We start from the raw sequence: 16,447 nt of genomic DNA on the forward strand, positions 1-16,447 counted from the left end.
ATGAGAATTAAACCAGGGAGCCAACTTCCTGTCTCTTATTACCTTCTTTTTCAAAGGGGCAATATCATCTAATGCCACACGTAAAGAGGAATTAACATGATGAACTAAGGCATCAATTTGTGAGGGGCAAGAACTGAAAATATTGCCCTCTGCTACGTTCCTCTGAGATGTAGAGGACAGTAAAGATGGAACAGTTGATTTAAAAGATGCAACAGCGTTGTCAGATAGAGACAGACTATAGTGAAATTTTAATTCCATCTTTTAGTTCTTTTTAAAACACAGAAAGGTTTTATTTACCTGCAACATTTCGTTTGCGGCTGCAGCATAACTTGGTGAGGGTAAAGAGTTCTTCTGTTACCAAGAAAAGGAGCAGTCTTAGGAGGCCGGGAGGAGAAAAACAACAACTTTTATTTAGAAACGAAACCGCTGCAGAAGCATGCAGTCAAAACAAAGCTCCAAGTAAAAGAGACAAAACATAATAATGTACTTGGACTCATATGAGTTGTGCAACAATGATGTTTCTACTGTTGCTTCAGTGTGTCAGAAACTTCTGTTCAGGCTAGCCACTCAGAACCATGGCCTCCCTGTGTGGCCAGAAACAAATCTGAGGTGACACAGGTGATAACAGGTTGGGTTAAGATCAGAGAGAACATTCCAGCCAGTCACACGCTTCCAGGATACTCCAGTCTTTATCCCTGTTTCTGACAGTCCTGGGACAATAATAAAACATACTCTATTGTCAGTATTTATCTGGTTTCTGCTGCTGTGTTTACATTTCATGCATTCATGAGGCAAGCTTTAAAAATAAAAGCAATGATGAAATGGTGATAGACATGGATGGACAAACAGAAATCCATCAGGACTCAGGATCCGATGTCCTCTGAAGCCTAGGTGGATCAGTCGGAGTGTAGTCTATGTCTGCGGGCGTCCTGGTCCAGAAAGAAAGTACAACAAAGAATAAATAAAGACATTAGATTATGACGATGCTGAAGATGGAGACAGAGTCAGTAAAACTATGAATCTGAGGCCCCCGTGATAGCACTCCCCCATCACTCCCACTTCCCATTCCATCCTTCTGTATTACCAAGACAGTTGCTTCATCCAGGTGCGTGTCACTGGGCAACCATCTAAATATAATATTGTGACTGTGATTTATGACCCTGCAGCAGTGGTTACCAGGATGTTCATCCACTGAGAGTCAGAGTAGACGTAAAGAGCTTTTCTGTCTGTCCGAAGCACCATCACGTTGTCCCCTCGTAGCTGTCTCATCTCCTTCTCTCCTTCTGCAACAAAGATCTGCAGAGAGGCAGAGAAGAGCAACGTTTGCTGAAAGGATCTGAGGAGAAAATGCCTCAGAAGAACAGACAGCACATGAAAAACGTGTCTTTCTGCAGACTCCACAAAAGATAAATGATAATACATCATCAGGTGAACAGAATTGTTGTTTCAGTCTATGTGACACAGACCATCAGAGGTTTCTGTAGGGATGGACCCTGAGAGCAGCTGCATGGAGCCGATGGTCCTGGGTCTCCTGAGTCTCCCTGAAGTCCTGGCAGAATATACACTGGAACGGCACATGGTATGTAGTTTATACATGTAGAACCCAAAAAATGAGAATATGGTGCAAAAGTCCATTTATATCAGTAACTCATCTTAGACTGGGAGACCATCTAAAGCACATGGGACAGACACAAGGAGCATTTTTATGTGGCCCATGAGATAAATATCAAAAATATATTAAAACTGACCCGCTGGCCGATTTGACCACAAAGACTACAACTCCCATGATGCTTTACGGCGTCAGCGCGGAGCCGAAGCACCCCCTCCTTTGTATTTTTTCCAGCGTCTGCTGCCGGTGTCTGCAGCTCCGCTGTCTCGGACAAACTAAACACTCCTCTCACTCAGCGCCCAGTTCACTCAGCTATTTGCCGACGTTGAAACCCAGAAACGGAGATTTTAACCGCTCAGTAACGTGTTCACGACTGAAAGAGAAAGTTTTCCAACTAACGTCCAGACAGAGCTGATATAACTCCAGCAAGCAGCGACACGCTCAAACCAGCACGACTCTGTGGCTGCTGTCATTGTTATTTTTCCTCCCCGACACACAACAACGTGGTCAAGATGCTCAGACATGTTCAGCAGCACAAAACTATGTGAGCACCTGTTGTCATCTAATGTTGTCATTATTATGATGAAGATGAACAAAACAACAGGAGTCTCCTCCTCAGCTCAGATCAACCCCATGATGCAGGTATCTGGCTGGAACAGGTGAGCATCACAGTAAACCAGTGGAGCAAACTGAGCTTTAAATATGTTGGTTTTCTGCTCTTTTTCTGCTCCAAAACATGAAAGTTAACAGGTGAGATGTTGCATTTTCATTTAAGATAAAATTATGCTTTTATTTTGTTGTTGGCCCGTGAGAAAAGATTTAACCTACAGTAAACAGGAAGTGGAAAGGCTGCAGATAGATGAATAGAATAGAAAATCCCTTTATTGTTCCTCAGTGGGGAAAGCTAGACGTCACAGCAGCGATGACACTTATTACAGGAGAAAAAAGGAGAATAAAAAATAAGAAAAATGAACAACAAAACATAAATCCTGAATAGTTTTTAAAAATGCTGAATATTCCACAAGTAATGAATACCACTGATGCGTTTTATTTAAAACTGACTTGCTCGTGTGTAATTTGATTTTTCCACATTCAGTGTTAATGCAAAAATAAGTTTGTTTCCTAATTAAAAGGTTCTAAATATGTTGATAAAGAAAATGTGCAAATTTGCCATCACTTTTTCAAAAAATATTAAGTTCGGCCCTCGACTTCGTCCCAGATTTTCATTTCGTCCCAGTGTGACTTTGAGTTTGACACCCCTGCTGTAAAGGCTCAGGAACACTTTGTAGGTGTTGGAATGAGGCTGTCTCATAGGTTAGTTTATCCTTTTAGGTTGAATTAGTGACAAATGATCTTTTTCAGCAGATTCTAAATGTTCCCGTTTCACCTGTAGAGGTTATGTTTCTCCTGACACAAGCACAAAGGAAAAGCCACACTGCCATCATCCACACAGGTGTATCTGTCATCAAAGACTTCACGTGGATGGAGACAGGAAGTTGTAGGTAAGCGTGCCCCTTCCAACCTTTTCAGAGCAGACCTCTGTTACTCAGTCCACGATGGATCAATTTGTTTTTGTCGAAAGCTCCTTTCTTGTCTAGATCATCTCCAACTGGCTCTTTACTTCCAGGGGAGGAAGACCGGTCCCACTGCTGAAACACTCCTTACAGCATCTCATAGGTGGTGGGTCCACACAAGGTTGTTCCATGTAGCTCATTTATTCTGTGCCCCACCAGATTTCATGGATAAGGTCCAACTTTGAATGGTCCAGCCTGGCTCTGGGGCAAGACTTCTTACCTCTAGTTTTGGTTCTCTCACCCAGAACCAATTTGCCCTGACAAACTCTATTTTCAGCACGCTAAGGTTTAACCATGAATATGACCAGCTTCTACAGTCACTGGGAGTCATTAAAGAGCAAGTTCACTGAGAAACAGTTTTCACTTGTGATTATTTTAAATAGTATCATCAGCCCGAGCTGAACATGAAAATATTCTTCTACCCCTATTTCCTGCATGAGACGCTGATAGAAAACAGACGGAGAAATGTTCGGGTTAGAAAGGCCACGCAGATCTACGTCACGCTGGAAACTAGCATTCATGGACTCACCCATCTCAACTCACGACGGGGAAGGCTGTTGTTGGTTTAGCATCCAGTAAACAGCAGGGAACGTCTCGACTAGTAGCAGCTAACCGTTAGCATTAGCGACTGCACCACACAGCAGAACTCCTCCAGACTTGTGTTACTTGTTAAAGGAACTTTACGGAATTTTGAATTTTTATACTCACGATTGCCCCCTCAGGCCAAAAGCGTAACAGCAGCTTCAATAGTAGGCTTGTGCACGAGGTGCGCATGCTGTATGTGCACACTCCTTAACGAAAATAACAGCTGAGAGAGACAGTCCTGTGTGTGTGTGTGTGTGTGTGTGTGTGTGTGTGTGTGTGTGTGTGTGTGTGTGTGTGTGTGTGTGTGTGTGTGTGTGTGTGTGTGTGTATGTGTGTCCCAGAGGACAGGAGAACACGCAGCTAATTAATTAAATAATTTGGTTCTGTACCTTTCTCTTCAGCACAGCCAACAAAGGTTTATGGTGGGTCAATCCTCCTGCATGCTCAGATCATTCCCTTCCCTTGCTTGAAAAATTGTTCCAAAATGAAAGTTGAACCCACATCTTTTTTATCTGTGAATTCAATGCCGTTCGGCAAGTCTCAAATAAAAATTTGGGTATCTTACTGTAAAAAAAATATACCATTAATGTAAAAAATAAACTAAATAAACCATGTTCACATCCAGAATCAAACCCAGGTCTTCTGCACGAGGGTCCGACGCCTTACTAGGTGAGCTATAGTAACAGTGATGCCTTTTGTATCTGTAGCTTTTATATCCTTGATGACAGCTGAAACAATGTTCAAAGAACAGTTTGGAGCGAAAATGGCTATTTTGTTGCTAATTTGCAGGAAATATCTAGAAGAAAGTTCTACAGAAAGTGGCTAAGGGTCCTCAGAAATGTAGCTAGGTTTGTCACTAGGCGTTAGGAACAGCGGCAAAGTGGCACTGCCTCACTCTCTGCTGCTAAAGCTACTGATAGCAAATGCTACGGGCTATGCCTGAGCGTGAATGCGCATGAAGCAGCCTGCTCGACCCGAGCATCTCTCTTTTTCTGTGATTTTACAGAAAAACAGGCAATCACAGTAAAAATGCCAGGGCTCATTCTACAGGACCAGGGCATTGCAGGAGAATGTATGAAGAAGACATTTATTATTTTTATACATGTTTTGGCTGTCAAACTTCCTCATAGTCCCTTTAAAACATCAACGTTGCAGAGCAAACAGTCAGAGGTAGAGTCGTGTAGCTGTTAGCCAATCTGAGGTGAGATGTCCAAATATCAGGAAATAATGAGTAAGGCTCTACCCCCCATCCTCCAGCCAACCTCTGCTTCCTGAAACAGGAGCGCCAGAGCTTTTACTCCACAGAGAATGACTCACACCGTTCATTTATACTAGAGACCACTGCAGATTTACTAAACTAACAAGTGAATGAGAGATTTAACCTGCTGTAAAAGCTGCCCCGTACATTCTAATGTCACAAACCTTGTCCAGGCAGTCCAGACTGTCCAGTCAGACCATGCAGTCCTGCTGAACCAGGATTCCCCAGCTGTCCAGCGGGTCCGTGAGATCCCTTCAGCCCCTGACACAATGAGATCATTACTGACTACTGGTTTTCATGCCAACAAGATCTTGTACAGTCTATTTGCATCCACAGTGTGTGTTGAGAATGCCTCTCAGCTACAACCACAACATAGCTCACAAACAATACCAGTGTTTATTTACCATGCTTCCTCTAGATCCTGGTTCTCCCCGGGGTCCCTGCTCCCCCTTCAGCCCTACTTCACCCCTTTGACCCCAGTCACCCTGAGCATCACAGAAAATTAGTCACCTTCTGTACACCCACAATGCTCACTGTTCATCTGCTAGTGTTTTACCTTCTCTCCAGGCATCCCAGGTAAGCCTCGCTCATGCTGAGGAGAAACACACACACACACACATTAGTAAGTTGATTATATTACAACAATGAACTGAAGAGATGGTGATGGAGAAAATGAGTTCCTCACCTTCTCTCCGCTGACTCCTCTGCTTCCCTTCACACCTTTTTCACCCTGACGAGTTTATAGAAATAAAATGTAACTCTAACCTCGAGCGGGAGGTTTAAAGTTACTGTTTAAAACCAGAAAGAAGCCTGACTGACTCACCCTGGATCCTTTGTGTCCTTTAGTGCCCTGAAAGCACAAACACAAGGAGAAGCAGTGGAGACTGAGGAAAACTATCCCTTATTCTGGTCATAAAGAAGGATGTGTAAGAAATGAACTTTCATGTAAAAGACCACATTTTACACATTTGTTGGGAGGGGGCAGATTTGGTGTTCTACTGATGGTGACGAGGAGTCTGAGGTACCTTTATCAGCCCAGGAGTGCCAATGTCTCCATAAAGGCCCCTCCAGCCTGTGCTGCCCTTCTCTCCCTGTGGACAACACATCGGTTCATTTTACCTCACGCTAGTGTGTGTGTGTGTGTGTGTGTGTGTGTGTGTGTGTGTGTGTGTGTGTGTGTGTGTGTGTGTGTGTGGGTGTGTGTGTCCAGTGATACCTTTTGACCTAGCTTCCCCATGGTGCCTTGTGATCCTGCTTCTCCTTCCAGGCCCACAATGCCAGGCTGACCCTAAAACAAACTCAGCTTCACACACAGTTTGTGGACTTTATCATCCCAAAGTGGATCATACTGTACCTGTTCTCCTCTTGGTCCTCTGCAGCCCTGCAACCACCAACACCAGGAGGTGAGCTAAAAACCCTGTTCATTGTAATATTTGTTTTGGCCAATAAAAACACCTTGTTGTGACACCAACATAAAGAATGGGTCACACCTTTTCTCCTTTGAGTCCTGTGATGTGTTCTGTGATATCAACCTGGGGATTAAAACAAAAATGAGCATGAAACAAACACAACAACATTAATAAATGAATGCATAAACATGGTCTGCCTTTTAGATTTCAGGGTTTGAGTGTCCCAGTGATCCTTGGAGTTTTATGCCGGGGAGGAGAGGGACATTAGGTCAGAGTGGGCCATGTTCCGTACTGCCATTGTTGTGGCAGCAACCCCCGAACTTGCCGGTGGACGTCGGTGGTTAGGGATGCTGTCCAGCAGAAGGAAAAGTCTTATTGGGGTTTTTTTGGCCCGTGGGACTTCAGAGGCAGCTGATAGGTACCAACAGTCCAAGCTGAATGCGGCTGGAGTGGTTGCGGAGGCATAAACCTGGGAGTGGGGGGAGGTGGGGAAGTCCATGGAGCAAGACTTCTGTATGGCTTTGAGGAGGTTCTGGTCCATCATCCCGCATCTTAGGAGGGGAAAAGCAGTGCACTACCAACACTGTTAACAGTTGGGATGGTGTGCTACTGATCTTAACTCTGAATGTCGGTGGGTGGGTGGAGTACTTGGAAAACCTCCTTAATCCCACCAGCACGCTGTGTTGGCTGATGCAGCTCTGTAATATTGTGTGGACATAAGAGGCAGTTCCCTGGTGAGGTTTTCCAGGCACGTCCACCCGGGAGGGGACCTAAAGGAAGACCCAAGACACGATTGAGGGACTATGGTTCTGGGGTGGGCAGGAAGCACCTTGGGACTCCCATGGAGGAGCTGGCCCAAGAGGCTAAGGGAAGGCCTGGGCCTCCCTGCTTAGGCTGCTGCCCCTGCAAACTGACCCTGGATAAGTGGATGAAAATGGATGGATGGATGGATGGATGGATGGATGGATGGATGTGGAATCGTCTCCCAAAAGAAATCTCACATATTAGGGGTAAAAACGTATTTACAATTAGATTAAGAGAACATTTATGTTGTATGTATTATTTTGATATTATTTATTTTATTTTTTTAAAAGGTTAATTATGTTATGATATAGTATGAAAAATAAGTGTATAATATAATGGAAGCCTTGGGATGGTAAAATTATATGTGTTGATTTGGTGGGGTGGACTGGTTTCTGTATTTTTAGTGTTTTTATATTTTATTTTATTAATTTATTTTTGTTGTCTTTTATCTATTTGATGTAAACATTGTTTTTGAAGTTGTATAAATAGGTCTCCAGGAAGGATAGCAGCAGCTTGCTGCAGCTAATGGGATTCCTAAAATAATAAACAAAAAACAATGGGTGTTATACCCATGGTAGGGCCACCCAAGACCAAAGTGCAGCCCAAAGACCCCTCATGATGATCATTACCAATGGAAACAGCCTTCTCTTGTCCAGACGAGAGTCACCAGGGCCCCACTCTAAAGCCAGGCCTGGGAGTGGGGCACATGGGTGAGCACCTGGTAGCCAGGTGGCCAAAAAGATGACCCTTCTAATGGGGTTTTGTGGGAGGAGCCAAAGGTTGCATTGTAAACTGGGCAGCAGCTAATGATGAGGACCTTGGCGATCTGACCCTTGGGTACAGAAGCTGGCTCTTGTGGCATGTAAAGTAACCTCACCAGTGAAGAAAGAGCTTTAGCTGGTGTAAGTATGGGACCTGCTTATGTTGGCATGACCGAACATGTAGACCCTCATACACACACACACACGCGCACACACACACACATACACACACACGCACGTGCACGCACATGCGCACGCACATGCACACACACACACAAGCACACACGCACACACACACACACACACGCACACACACACAAGCACACGCATACGCACACACACACATGCACGCACGCGCACGCACACATACACACACACGCACGTGCGCACACACATGCGCACGCACATGCACGCACGCACATGCACGCACACACACAAGCACACACGCACGTGCGCACACTCACACACGCACACGCATGCACACACACACACTCACACACGCACACGCATGCACACACACACACACATGCACGCACGCGCCTCTCCTCCCTGTCTTATCCCAAGGCTCTTTGTCTGTCTTTGGGTGTACGGCGCTTCTGCATTTTTTCTGGAAACTGGAAATTATTAAAATGGATCTGGTCAGCTGGTCTCTCAACGCGATTGACAACATTTTTTTCAACAATGAGAACGGGAGAAGGGGCTCCCGGATGCCCCTCTGGGATAGAGCCAGCTGGACTCCTGGAAACAGTGGAACCTGATCTGCCTATTTCAACTGTCTGTAGAGGATTCTGAAGACGTTATTCATGGTGTTGGTGTCAGGTTTCGGGCTTTTTGGCCTGAGTGGTTACCTGGCTTGCCGGAAAGTTAATGAGCTGTCGAGGAATATTGGCTCAATCCCGGGGCTCTGCACTGTGAATGCACAACCTCATATAATTGTCAAGATGAGTTGTAAGCTTGGAACTTTGGCTGGGATTCAGACTCTGGCACAGAAGGTTGATGCCATCAAGGATAGAGTTGACGGATCAGCACGGATTGGGATAGATTAATCTACACCATTACAGCGCTTTTTGATTTATTTCTGTGAAAGGCGCTATATAAATAAACTTTACTTACTTACTTACTTACTATTGGATCTAGAGGGGTTGGAGATCAACAGAACTTTAAGACAGAGAAGAAATTATCTCTGTCTGGCCCAAGGGCGTCAGTTTGTTTTCAGAATTGCTGGGGACAATAAAGTAGGCTAGCACAGGGGTCGGCAACCCGCGGCTCTGGAGCCGCATGCGGCTCTTCCATCCATCTGATGTGGCTCTCTGTACTTGTAAAATAATGAATGGGTATTTAAATAAAATGCTTTATATTTTACTGCATTAATTTTACATCTGTACGTTAATTCTAAATGTAAAGATTGTCTGCGTAAACCTGAACAGGTCCAACCTGGTCTTACTGTGAGACCGGGTTGACGGGTCACGCTTGTGCGTAATCATAGGCGCTTCCTGAGATGACGAGGATGTGAGATTCTGGGCTTCTCCTGACAGGCTCCTGGATGTGTCGCCACATTGGAGACAGGAACAAGCACTATTCAGCCAAAGTTTCATAATCAGGGAACATTTTCTAAGTGACAAGTCTCGCTTCAGTCGGAGGAATCTTCACGCATGCGCTCTGGTTCTGCAACGCGCTCCAAGCCCCTCTCCACATCTTCAGCTCGCTGTGGACCTTTTGTAGTGCACTCTGACAGCAAGCTGCGCTGAGCAGTGTCCAGCTCAGATGTTCAGATGGGAATCTTTTCTTGAGTGATTTAGCTACATCTGCGATTTAAGAAGAATAAAATGTCAGTTCGTCTGCATGCGTCAGGGTAATTCTTTCTATTCTTTCTCCGTCAAAATAAACGGTCAAACGGCCAAAACGGGAACTATCCGGTCAACACAAGCCCTGCTTTTAACTGTTCTGTTTTCTTGTGAAAATTGTTGCAAAGAGATAAAATTAAACTTGATTAACACCAGAGCCAGGCGTACTGCGCCGTTATCTCTGTCACTGTAAATGAGGGAAAAACAAATTGATCGGATCCTTTTCTGACCTTCCCCAGTTTAAACTGTTCAGAATACAAATCCAGGCTCTGTCTCGTTGGATTGGTGCAACTACTGAATGAAACTACATTAAACCATGTTGAAAAGAAAAGGATCTGATTAAATCGTTTCCCCCTCATTTACAGTCACGAAGTACAGCTTAGTATGCGTGGCTCTGGGGTGGTTACATATATTTACATTTGACTTTTATTTTGACGGATAAACTCAAGGATGTTGGTTGTTTTGAAAGAATTACCCCGACGCGCACTGATGCACACACAGATGAGCTGCTTTAATCGTTACGCACATCGCAGAGGTAACTAAATCCATCAAGAAATGATTCCCATCAGAACATCAGAGCTTTATACTGGACACTGTGTTCAGCGCGGATCGGAGTGCACACGGTGGACAGTGGGCTGAAGATCTGTAGAGGGGTTCGCAGCGCAGTGCAGAACCACGGTGCATGCGATAAGGTTTCCTCCCACTGAAGCGGTCTGGAAACCCGGTCTTTCTGAGGGATGAATCACCTGGAAAAATGTTCTTTTTATGAAATTATGAAACTTTGGCTGAACAGCGCTTGTTCCTGTCTCTAATATGGAGACGCATGACGCATCCAGTCTGAGGCAGAATAGCCTCTTAAGCTCAGAAAGCACCTGTAGAGACATTTGATCACGCACAAAGTTTATGTGGAGCAGAAGCGGTCGGGCCACGGCACGTGAAATGTTCCTAGCCTACATGAAGTGAAACTGTTTAATTGTAACATTAATATGTTACTGGACACGCTGGTCTGGTTGGTTAGACCAGTGTTTGAAGTGGAAAACACACACACACACACACACACACACACACCAATTAAAATAATGCTGATAGCGTGGACTAGAAGCCAGGTGATGGGTTACGTATTTAAATGATGATCAGGCTGCTGTAAAATGTAATCTCCATCCACATCCAGACACAATTATCCTCTATTCTGTCTCTATTTGCTCTGCTCTTGTCTGGGAAGACGTAGCTGATGGTGCGCGCGGCGCGCCTAACTAGCGGCTGATGCACATTTTACGCATTTGGAGAGGTGGGCTGGATGCTTTGCTTTTACTGAAAGATGGTCCACTTAACGCACAGTTGTAGACTACATATTAATGACAAATGAATGAAAATTAAATTGTGAGTTTTTACTTCACATTTTATAAATAAAAATGACGGGGAAAACATTTATGACATCTTTTTAAACTAAATTTTCTAGCGCGACCCGCCTGCTTCTCTTAAGTCACTGCTTATTAAGGACCGTCCAAAATTACCGTGGGAAATGGGTAATAATGGCTCTTTGATGGGAACAGGTTGCCGACCCCTGGTATAAGATCTGAGCTGGTAAAACAAAAATCCTTATCAGCAGGCTTTTTTGAAAGTGGGGGGACACAGTTGCCAATCACAAATTTTGATCCCGGCGTCCCCGGTTAAAATGACGCCTATGGTCTGGCCCCAAAACAAGTTCTTATCTGAATCTGGTGCCCTTGAGCCTGTGAGGCTGAAGCGAATACCCCACTCAGAAGAAATGTGGAATGCTGCCGTTGCCATGGCAACTCTGTCTCCTTCTCCCATTCTCATCGTTGAAGGTCGTTGAATCGGTCCAGGAGTCATTGTGCTTTCTAAGCCAATTACCTCCCTCCCCTGTTCAAACGGAGGTGACGAGCGCTGCTTATCGCGCTGCTTATCGCGGCTGCATGCACTGATGACGAGCGCTGCTTATCGCGCTGCTTATTGCGGCTGCATGCACTGATGTGTGGAGAGTCCCAAACCCTACCTCCCCACCTAGTGGACACTTATGTTGTGTAATGTCTGAAGTCTGTTGCATTTCTGTCTGAGGTGTTGTTTGCAGAGCAAAGCTGCCCTCCCTGTGGAGGGTAACTCTGAAGTGCCTTTTTTTTCCTCCACCTGACCCAATCCTCATATAAACCCTCTGATCTCTATTAAGGTAGCGCGACTCGGGTTGCGAATGACCACAGTCACCAATTCTTGTCATGTGTCTATGTATGCATGTCTAATCTCAGAATTGTGTGTACTGAAACTCTAATTTTCCTCTGGGATTAATAAAGTATCTTTGAATTGAACTGAATTTGGGCGGGTAGATGGATGTAGGGTATTAGAAACTTCTTCAGATGAGAAGTGAAACATTAAAAATTCACCTACCTTCAGTTAAAATATTAAACAAAAACTCTGGATTGCTAAATCAGAAAAAGTCCAAAGAAACTGTAGTGACTATCAAGCCCCACTTTTAGTCACCCTTGGGTGCGGGTGGAGGCAATGACTCGCTTCAACAAGGCAGAAAGCGGGTTTGGGTTTATCGTCCCATTTATTGAATATGTTGACGATCACAGTTATGCAGGGTCCAGAATGGCTATTTCTTGTCCAGGTTTATGTAAATGATGAAAATTATAACGGCAAATTAGATGTGGCATATGAAACCAAACGAAGCGGTAAAAACTGTGTGACCTCCCGTCACCCACAAAACGTTAGTGCACTGCCACCTCAACGCCTTTATAGGCTCTGCAGTGCCACCAGTGGTTAAAGGAAATACAAACCATGGTGCAATAAACTGAAATGTACATAAAACATTATCAAAATAAACTTAGACCATAATATAATCTAAACCAAAACAATATTGGCTCCTACAGAAACTTTACCATCAGTTCTGCTTTGTATCTGATTGAAGGGAACAAAGGAGGAAGAGGAGGTGGAATGAAGACTTGACATGTGGGTGCTGACCATCTGGTCCCTCTGCTCATTGGAAATCCTGCAGAAACACACCAGCAGTGATAGATCCTGTGTGAAAGCCATGTGAATGTGTGTGTTTGTGTGTGTACGTGTCTGCATGTGTGTGTGTGTGTGTGTGTGTGTGTGTGTGTGTGTGTGTGTGTGTGTGTGTGTGTGTGAACTTATGTGTTTGTGTGTGTGTTTGTGTGTGTGTGTGTGTGTGTGTGTGTGTGTGTGTGTGTGTGTGTGTGTGTGTGTGTGTGTGTGTGTACGTGTCTGCATGTGTGTGTGCGTGTGTGTGTGTGTGTGTGTGTGTGTGTGTGTACTTTCTTTTTGAACTCACTGGATGTTACAGAACAAACTGTCGGTTGAAGGCCACTGAGCAAGGCAGTCCATCCCAGAACCAGCAGTCTCAGCATGTCTCCTCCACCTGCAGAACCCAAACCAAGAAAACTAATCAAGCATCTTGTGATTTGTGAGCTTTGGGGATAAATGCTGCTCAACAGCAGACGATTAACAGTGTTGTATTGCTGAAACCTCTGATTAAAGCTAGACTGGTAATGGTAAAGGGCCTGTATTTATGTAGCACCTGCTAGAGTCCCAGATGATTCTTATTGTGCTCAATAAATGATTTCATAACTTTACAAGTTATTTACAATCATATTCTAAAGTGATTTAACAATGCCTTGACTGCTTCACAGTAATTAATGAATCCTCATTAATGTTTATTATTTCATGACTTATTTCAGATCTTATATACACCAAATTAGTCTACTTGACGATTTTAATAATGATTTATTATCAGTATGTTCACATATTAATATTATTATATTAATGAAAGACTGTTTGACATATTTACTTCCTATTAAAAGAGATAGGCCTGCTCTAAGTGTGTGAGGAAGGAGTGATGTCTGAGGTTCTTGGTAATGCCCATTTACACTTTTTAGAGTCTGATTTGTCTAATTCCATAAACAACAATTATTAAAAGAGATAGCATTTGCTCTAAAATTCAGTGCCAGCAAGCTGTACGAGTTCGGCCAAACTGGGTCAGTAAGCAGCAAAACTCCATCAGAAGAACAATTCTTCCGATGTTAAATGTCTCACCAGCAGACCTGGAGGTTACCTCTGACCAGCTGATGTAGATTCAGAGGAATACGGCCTTTGACCTCGAGAAGTCAGACTTGCTTGCAGAGAACTACTAACTAACTAACTAAAACTTTATTTAAATAGCGCCTTCACATGGCCCAAGGACCAAACAAAGCGCTGCACAGCAGAAAAAAACATGAAAAAAACCAACATATAAAACCATTTAAAAACCAACAAAAACATGTAGATAAAATCTAGGCGGGGCAGCAAAAAGTGCAAAGCCATCCTTTAACGGGACTCTTCTTGAATAAAAGCTAAAGAATAAAAGTGTGTTTTCAGCTGGCTCTTAAACTTCCCGAGTGTGGTGGCCTGTTTAACACATGCAGGTAGCTCATTCCAGAGCCTCGGCCCCAGCACCGAGAAAGCACGACCCCCTCGAGATTGTAGTCTGTGTTTACGAACGACCAGCAGTCCTTGTTGTGCTGACCGAAGGTTCCTTGCGGGAACATAAGGATGGATCAGATCCGCCAGATAACATGGAGCCAACTCATTTAAACATTTAAAAACAAACACCAGAACTTTAAACGAAATTCTAAAAGAGACTGGAAGACAGTGTAGGGATGTCAAGACAGGCGTGATGCATTCAGATCTCCTGGTACCAGTCAGTAACCTGGCTGCTGCATTTTGGACCTTCTGTAGTTTCACAGGATTGCTGAGAAGCCTCATCACTCGGGACCATACTTGCACCTGGCGTCGGATGGTTTTAGTAATTTGATCATTTGTTAATCCTAAGTAAAAATTTAGCCGGATTTATTTTACAACCCAGGCATCACAATTTTCTAAGACACTAAATCAGGTTTTAACATAACAACTAAACTCACATTCCACCCCTGCTCATTCAGTGTCTCAGCTGACATCACCTTAACTCGTCATTTATAATCATTTATTCTGCATCATTATTATTAGTAGAAATTTAGTAATAAATAGATTTTTATAAGCTGTATTTTTGTCTCTGTGTCCAATTATTATAAAGTGTTGGTTTCCTGGCATTCCCAAATGGCCTATTTTCATCATCAATCGAATATTAAAGGTTCAACAATATTGATATTCCATATTTTTATGGATTATTAGATTTTATTGAATACCTTTATATTCTGCTGCCAATTTATTAAAAGTAACCACTTACATAAAGTTACACAGAGGTGAGCCTGCCGTACACAGACAGAGATTTATGTCTTTCAACACAAGTCTGGCCTGGAATTGTGTTTTTCTGTGTTTGGAAAACCTGCAGTGATTTTCTGGGAATGCTGAACATCTTTAGGGCACGTTAGTGAAAATCACCAGCACCATTGTGTGTGCTCAGAAGTCGAACACACTGCTCTGACCTGAACATGCACACCTGTTGCCTAGAAAGCATTCATGCTAATTATGAAGAGGAGTAGCATTGTCTGTGGGACTCGTGTCAGGCAGCAGCTCCTGCTGCGTCAAAAGACTGTAGAAGGGATTGAAACTTTCTTTGATTTGCAATAGAATAGAAAAGAGTCAATGAAATGGTGCACTTGTGCACAGTTGGCAGATGCACATTAGTGTACCACTCACTCTGTAGTACGTCAAGCTGCTGTACCTCTCCACCAGAGAACATGCCTGCACTGCAAACAGCTACAAAACCTACTCTGAGTACATTAAGCCTAACATCTGAGCGACTTCAGCGATGAACTTAGACGATCATTTAAGATCGTATTCATCATTTGAACCAATTATAAGTTCAATCCAAAATAATAAATAACCTTCATTAGTAACAAAGCATCAGTCAAGCTGATTGAAACCTCTTCTGTAGGACAGTAAAAGTGTCTTCTTCAATCATAAATGGCCGTTTTAACAAATACCTAACAAATCTGGTTTTGTTTGGTTTAAAATGGTTTTTAGATGCGGTGTGTCTTACCTTCAGCTGATTCCTCTGGAAGCTCTCGTTCTGCAGAGCTGGAGCACAATCTGCAAGGCTTGCACACCGAGTCCGACTCATCCTAATGAAGTGTGGAAATGCAGCAGAGCCACTCAGCAGAAATAATCAGATAAATGACCCAAACCCTGAGCCAAAGAGGAGCTAGCTCATCAGATCATAGCATTTTGCAGCGCTATTGCGATGGACTGGCCGTCTGCCCAGGGTGTACCCTGCCTGTTTGCCCGTTGACCACTGTTGATAGACACCAGCCCCCCACGATGGATGGATATTTGTACCGTATTGACCCTATTATAAGACGACCCCGCATTTTAAAATTATTTTTAATGAAAAAAACCTCGTCTTATATTCAGGTCAATATGGTATATAAAAGCCTGCACTGTAAAAAAAAACATGTTGTTTTTACAGGAAATCCCTGGCAGCAGTGAATACCAGAGTTTTCCTGTAGATTTTACAGCTGCACAGTAAACACCTTTACTGAAGAACTGTAAATGAATACACAGTGACTGAAATCACACTAAATATCTGTTAAATCTACAAAAAGTATTTGTTAATTTTGCATATCAATTGTGTTTATAAATAAACCCTTT

The 16,447-nt window shown here is 43.5% G+C and overlaps 1 protein-coding gene across 1 annotated transcript; it reads right to left on the reverse strand.

Moving 5' to 3' along the window:
• Positions 1-410: 410 nt before the first annotated feature.
• On the reverse strand, positions 411-16,122 carry LOC107389562 (acetylcholinesterase collagenic tail peptide). The gene is made up of 15 exons (XM_015965753.3): positions 15,840-16,122; positions 13,155-13,241; positions 12,742-12,851; positions 6,517-6,558; positions 6,381-6,407; positions 6,243-6,314; positions 6,052-6,117; positions 5,850-5,876; positions 5,712-5,756; positions 5,583-5,618; positions 5,431-5,511; positions 5,191-5,287; positions 1,467-1,564; positions 1,177-1,296; positions 411-929 (listed from the first exon to the last, which is right to left on the reverse strand). The coding sequence occupies exons 2-15, from the start codon at positions 13,228-13,230 to the stop codon at positions 897-899; spliced, it is 930 nt and encodes a 309-aa protein (XP_015821239.1). The 5' UTR covers positions 13,231-13,241; positions 15,840-16,122; the 3' UTR covers positions 411-896.
• Positions 16,123-16,447: the final 325 nt, after the last annotated feature.

Source organism: Nothobranchius furzeri, chromosome 14 (genome assembly GCF_043380555.1).
Source record: "Nothobranchius furzeri strain GRZ-AD chromosome 14, NfurGRZ-RIMD1, whole genome shotgun sequence".
NCBI lineage: Eukaryota > Metazoa > Chordata > Actinopteri > Cyprinodontiformes > Nothobranchiidae > Nothobranchius > Nothobranchius furzeri.

Bases quoted from the DNA above. Each gene is read 5' to 3' on its own strand.
- LOC107389562 (XM_015965753.3), bottom strand. From the start codon at position 13,230: ATGCTGAGACTGCTGGTTCTGGGATGGACTGCCTTGCTCAGTGGCCTT. The intron at 5,877-6,051 runs GTACCTCAGACT...TTGTGCTTTCAG, and splicing joins GCACTCCTGGGCTGATAAAG to GGCACTAAAGGACACAAAGG. The intron at 5,757-5,849 runs GTGAGTCAGTCA...TAAACTCGTCAG, and splicing joins AAGGACACAAAGGATCCAGG to GGTGAAAAAGGTGTGAAGGG.